This window comes from Trachurus japonicus, unplaced genomic scaffold, assembly GCF_045865225.1.
Source record: "Trachurus japonicus isolate A0001 unplaced genomic scaffold, Traja_1.0 AP029810.1".
Classification (NCBI taxonomy): domain Eukaryota; kingdom Metazoa; phylum Chordata; class Actinopteri; order Carangiformes; family Carangidae; genus Trachurus; species Trachurus japonicus.
The window spans coordinates 1,249-6,926 of NW_028219943.1; the positions used below are offsets into that span (position 1 = coordinate 1,249).

Below are 5,678 nucleotides of genomic sequence, written 5' to 3' on the forward strand. Positions count from 1 at the left end.
AAGGTTTACAGTGCTTGTTTGTATATGCATGAGTGTGTAAAAAGTTGGAGGATGTAAGTGTGGATGTTATAAATGGTTTTGCTGTGGCCTGCAAAACTACACTCTCCATCCACAGTCTTTCAAGCACCTCTTTAGATGGATCAAGCAAAGCAATTAGAGAGGCCTGACAGCCACCCTCCAGATAATTAGCATGGGTAAATGCCAAATATTATGGGTCCCATATACTGTTCAAATTATTCCCGTTGCTGTCGCTGTTATCGTGGATTAGGTGCAATGTTGCTTCCTCCACAAAGACATTAAAGACAAACAAAGTTAAACAGGCCACACAGACCCTGACTTATTATGCTGTACAATTAAATGATAAAATAAGCAGGCTGACAATTCACTTTACATTATAATAAGGTGTTCACGGAGCAAATACTTCAAGTGATTGCCAAACATGACAACTTTATCAACAGTTCCATATGCAGACACGATTATCAGGAATTGTTTTATCCGAGTAAATATGTGGCTGTTTTCTGATGTTTCATTCTGAGGGAGAGAGCTGCTTTCACTGCCAGCGACCCTTTTAGTTCAAGAGCAGGTACACTTTTTTTCTTCTTCTAAAATGAGCAGCAGACATACGATAATTATTTTTCCCTCTTTTGTATACATTCCAAAAGCTACTACAAAAACATGCAATGGTACATGCATATTCCAAATGCATTTACGCTCCTGAAGAAAATCAAATTTAGGCAGGTAACGCTGTCTTTGTTGGGCTACAATTTGTGACAGCACCAGCAGCACACTTCTAAAGCGTAAAAGGCCTGAATTTCACAATTGCACATGCAGGATCAGTGGGAGGATAAAATTCAAAGGGAAATAACAAGACAAGACAAAACAAAACACATTTAGCAATTGTTGAGCATTTCTAGTCCATACAGACCACATGAGCCAAACCTCAGCATCTGCTTTGGTTTTAATGGACTCTCACATTAACATGTGGATGTGACCACTGTCAAAAGACTGCAAAGAGAAAACTAATAGCTCCATAATGTTACTAATATCAACAACAGGCGAGCGAAAGCACTGGTGTCATATAATTTGTTGGTCTGTTATTGGTTTAACTGCTGCTATTTTATGATCCTCTATTTCATTTTCTATGCAATTAGCGCTTTTTCTGCTGCATGTTGTCATTGCTTTGCTGTGTGTGTGTGTCTTCTTGGCCTTGCTGTGATGGTTTATATATATATATATATATATATATATATATTGCTCAGCAATAAGCTGCCTCTCAACCGTATACTGTAGCACTGATTGGACTGAGTTAAATCACTAACTTTTTGGCTGACATCGGAATAAAAAATCCCTTGATTAAAAAAAATACAAATCTGGTTGTTAAAAACAGGAAACAATGAATCCAAAAGAAAGACTTTGCATACAAAAAGGCATATAGTGTCTGAGATATTGACACTAGATTCAAGCTGAGTCTGTAATTATGTGTTTTCAGTTGTAAATGTTGCATATTTGAATAAAAGTGAAAATTAAGTTGCCTCCCAGCACATTGTTGCTCTTTCAAGGGGAATTGTTTCAGTCCTGCAGCACCAACACAGGGCTGCTGCCCAGATTGCAACAGATTTCTGACTGCTACTGTATTTGCATGCAAAGGCGACAGTATTTGAAAGACTGGGGGACAGTGCTGGCTGTGTGATCTGGCACTGTGCTCCACTCATTGTGGGTCATGGATGTTGGCCCCCCGCCAGGCAAAACAAAACCTAATCCCATCCGCCGGTAAAGCCAGGCCTCCCCTATCTAATCCCATGCTTAGTAGCCTAGTTGTATGAAGTGCTCACACTGCACTCCCCCCGTGTGTTTCTCCACTGGGTTGGAAAAAGATGCCACTGGTGGGGATGAGCCACCCAGCTCTGCTCATGGGACTTTGGAATACAGAGACGTCCGGTGCAAAAACAAGAAAAAAAAAAAAAGAAAAGAAAAGAAAGTGACTTGACCGCAAAGTACCAGCCACTGACATACCACCAACCCAGCTTGCCTGAATTTGTTCCCAGCTGATGATCACAGAGGGCTGTGTTACCTACGGCAACATTTCTCAGTCACATTGCCACAGTCTGTGAATATTAAAGCAGCAGCTTTCTACCTCTGATCATCTGCACCTGTGCCCAATTATCCTTAAGTAATTACATCACCCAGGTAGCAGCTCTTCCTGTAATGGAATTTGGAAAGGTAATGTGGCGTCCTCCTGGTATGACCGGAGGGCTTTGTATGCTCAAGAATGGTGAAACACAACAGTGTAGAATAACACACTGTTACCTAGCTAAAAGGTGTACCACAGGGATTCACAAGCTTTTTGTTAGGTGGGCATTTTCAGAGATACTCAACTGATTATCTGCATAAGAAAAGAGAGGAGGGTATCAGGATGATAATGAAAGAAACAGGATAGAGTAGGACAATGATAGAAAATGAAAGCCAGATGAAGTGAAGTACGCTGTTGACTTTGAGTAGTTCCAGCTAATCACGGCTCTGCTAGCTAAAAGTAATGCAGGCAAGTAATTCACTGCTTCAGACATCCTTTGTTTGCATAGAATCAAAGGAGTGGGATATAAACATACATAATTTCTCAGTAGCTACACTGCCAGCTGAATACATTTCCATCCAACAATCCCTTTCACAGGGTAAAATACCCTGTCAAGGGTTGTGAGCCCAGACAATGCAAACTGCCCTACACCGTCAACCACAGCATTAGTAAATACAGATATTCATTAACACCATTCACTGCTGGCGGAGCATTACTCTGAATACTAATGCATGCAGCTGGAGGATCAAGTGCTGGCAGATCTGCTGCACCACTGGTGGCACTTGACAATCACTCACCCCTCTGAAGTTGCTCATAGCTTGGAAGTAGACAAGGTAGCTCTTCCGCGGATCCAAAGGGCTGTTCCAGTAGCCGTTGTAGGTGTGATTGTCGCCCACAGTGAACGGACTGGCCTCCGGCAGACTGCTGGGCGGCAGCTCGGCCGTGTAGTAGTGCGGCGTGCCCCGGGCCTGGGCCTCGCCGTGGGACATAGGCAAAGGGAAACACTCCTGAAGGCCCAGCTCCCTCTTCACTTTCTTCACAGTCTCTTCTTCAACCACCACCTGGTATGTGCTGGACATGGAGCAGATGTGCACCTTTTAATAAGCCGTGTTTGGTATACAAAAAATGATCTGACACATACATCTGAGATCATTTCCTCACCTGACAGGTGCCCCTCTGCCTTGAGCAGGGCGCAGTAGGACAGTAATTGTGCTTTCTGTCTCACTCAGGGGGGACGGCATGTCTCCGTAATCAAACGTGGGAGCTGAGCACACACACAGACACACATTTTGAGTTTACATGTCAAAAATAATGAATGCACTTGCACATACACACACACACACACACCCACTGGCCTATTTTAGACCACTTTAATTCAGTTTAAACACAGTCTCCCCTTCTTCTTCGTTCCGCATAAATGTGTTCAGCCCCTCAACACCTCATGAAAGGGACTGACCATTTAATTTCAGCAAAGAGCCCTCCCTTCCCTCCGTATAAATGGCTAACAGTGCTAATATACCCAATATCCATGTCCTCATATTCAGCGCACTGTTTGAATATCCCTTCTAGTTGTCTTGGATACAGCACCAATTAAAAGTCAGAGGAGTAAGGCTAAATTGAATGGGTTTCTCATTTGAAAGTATTTGGCTAAAGTCATGCTCCTCCCTGGAGAGGTGGCAGCACACTTCTCTTTAATATCAGTCGTCAATTAGTGGGGAGAAAGGAGAGCAAACTATTCATGAGGAATCGATGATTATCATATTAAAAAGCGGTTTGCTAATACCTCAGCAGAAAGGAGCTGACATCAATTAAGGTGAGTATATGGAAAACTGCATGTGCATTTGTTGACGTTAAAGGTCTGCTACAGTTTGTAGAACTAAAATAGAGTCCGCTGCCCGCTGCCAGATAGAGTCTGTTTGAAGGATGATTGTGTATCAGCCACGGCGGACCGCACGTCCATATGCATAATATGCACGAGCGCGTGTGTGTGAGGAAGTGTGTGTGTGTGTAGCTGGATACTCTGCGGTGAGTATTGCTCGGAGATGTTGACAGAAGAAGCTGTTGAAGGTGTTCAGTGTTTGCTAGCTGTCAGCGCAGATTTGAGAGACGCTCAGTGTAAGTGAATGTTCTGCACCTTGGGCCAGTGGAGGAGGTTGAAGATGATCTGTAAAGACTTTTGGACTCTATCTGTGGTCTGGCTTTGTGCCAGCGTTCTGTCTGAAATACAGCCAGTAAGCAGTGATTGTGTGCTAAATCTATAATTAAACAAACCGGCCTGATCTGCGAAGAGAGAGAGGGCACAAAACAGTGAGAGAGAGTTAGTGTGTGAGCATGACAAGGTGGGAGTGGCTGCGTTGTGTGTTCCTAAGAGGTGTAATCCCATCCCTTAACAAGCATAAACGCATCATTAAAAGGAAACAGAAACACCAAGGCTGGATTTCTATCACCATTAATAAGCTCTGAGACTCTCCAATGTGACACTATGGTCCCGAGAATGTACAGCATCTTTCTTTATACATAACACAGCAGTATCCCCGTTGTGGTGTTTCTGTTTCCTACGACTTAATTTATGTCTTGAGAACTGAGAGATGACAGTGTGTCACGATTTCAGAGAGGCAATAGAAAATAACTTGTATACTCTGGGAGCAGTTGATTTGCCTCTGCGAGAGAGGAAGAATACTGAGGTCAAAAAGGAGGAAAGCCAGATTCCTAATTATAGCACGCAGCGGGTGAAGTCTAGAGTTGTACCTGCATCAGTGGTGGCGTAGAAAGCAGAGATGCTGCCGTTCCCTGTTTTGGGATTTTTTACGGTAGCTTTCACTCTAGCTCTTCGCTCAGTTAGTCAGTCAGCGCTCGTACCTGAGATGTTAGTGGTGATTTCAGTGAGGGCGGTCTGGCCGAAGCCCTTGGCTGTGCGGGCTCGCACGGAGATTAGGTAAGTCGTTCCAGGGTGAAGGTTGGAGAACATGTGGTAAGTCTCGTTCTTCAGCTTTGACACGGTTCTCCTTGGTCCCGGGACGTTGATGCCTGGATCAGACGACTCAATACTTTGGTAACTGATCTATTGTGATGAGAAAAGAGGAAAAGAAAAGACAGATCATGAGCGCCACATTTAACTCGGTCCTGATTTTAGTTTTGTCATTGTAGCTGGTTACACATTTCAAGTGAGAGATTAATTTTAGAGTTTCACGCTAATCAGCAGGGGTCAATAACCTGATGAATCAATGGCTCTGTCATAAGTAGTAACAAGAATGTTTGATTGATATGATTCACTTCACTCAGAAATTAATTTGCTATCAGTGTGCGAATCGCTCATGGGTTTATAGTTTTAGATGAATAAGACTTGATTGGCACTGGCACTTTGAAGTCAAAGTCATGCCTGAAGCTTTTCAAAAAGTTCTGAGTGGTGAATTATTGTCTATTATTTCCTGACACTTCTCAGTAAAGGTGTATTCAAGTGTTTTAATCAATATTTCCAAGTGTTTATGAGTTCTATTAAGTCTTATTAACACAGAAATTGCTGTGCATGAGTGTCATCTTTTTTAAGGTTTTTCCTCAAGAGGTGATTTCTCTTGCCTGCTTAGCACTCTCACAAGAATTTCCACTT

General features: G+C 43.0%; 1 protein-coding gene across 1 annotated transcript; it reads right to left on the minus strand.

Annotated features, from left to right (window-relative positions):
- Positions 1–950: 950 nt before the first annotated feature.
- On the minus strand, positions 951–5,132 carry LOC146960947 (receptor-type tyrosine-protein phosphatase U-like; the record flags this gene model as incomplete). Its single annotated transcript, XM_085771913.1, has 4 exons — positions 951–1,005; positions 2,869–3,142; positions 3,233–3,335; positions 4,931–5,132. Coding segments are annotated over 4 exons (615 nt in total), but the record flags the coding sequence as incomplete, so codon positions are not given.
- Between the last annotated feature and the right edge of the window lie 546 nt (positions 5,133–5,678).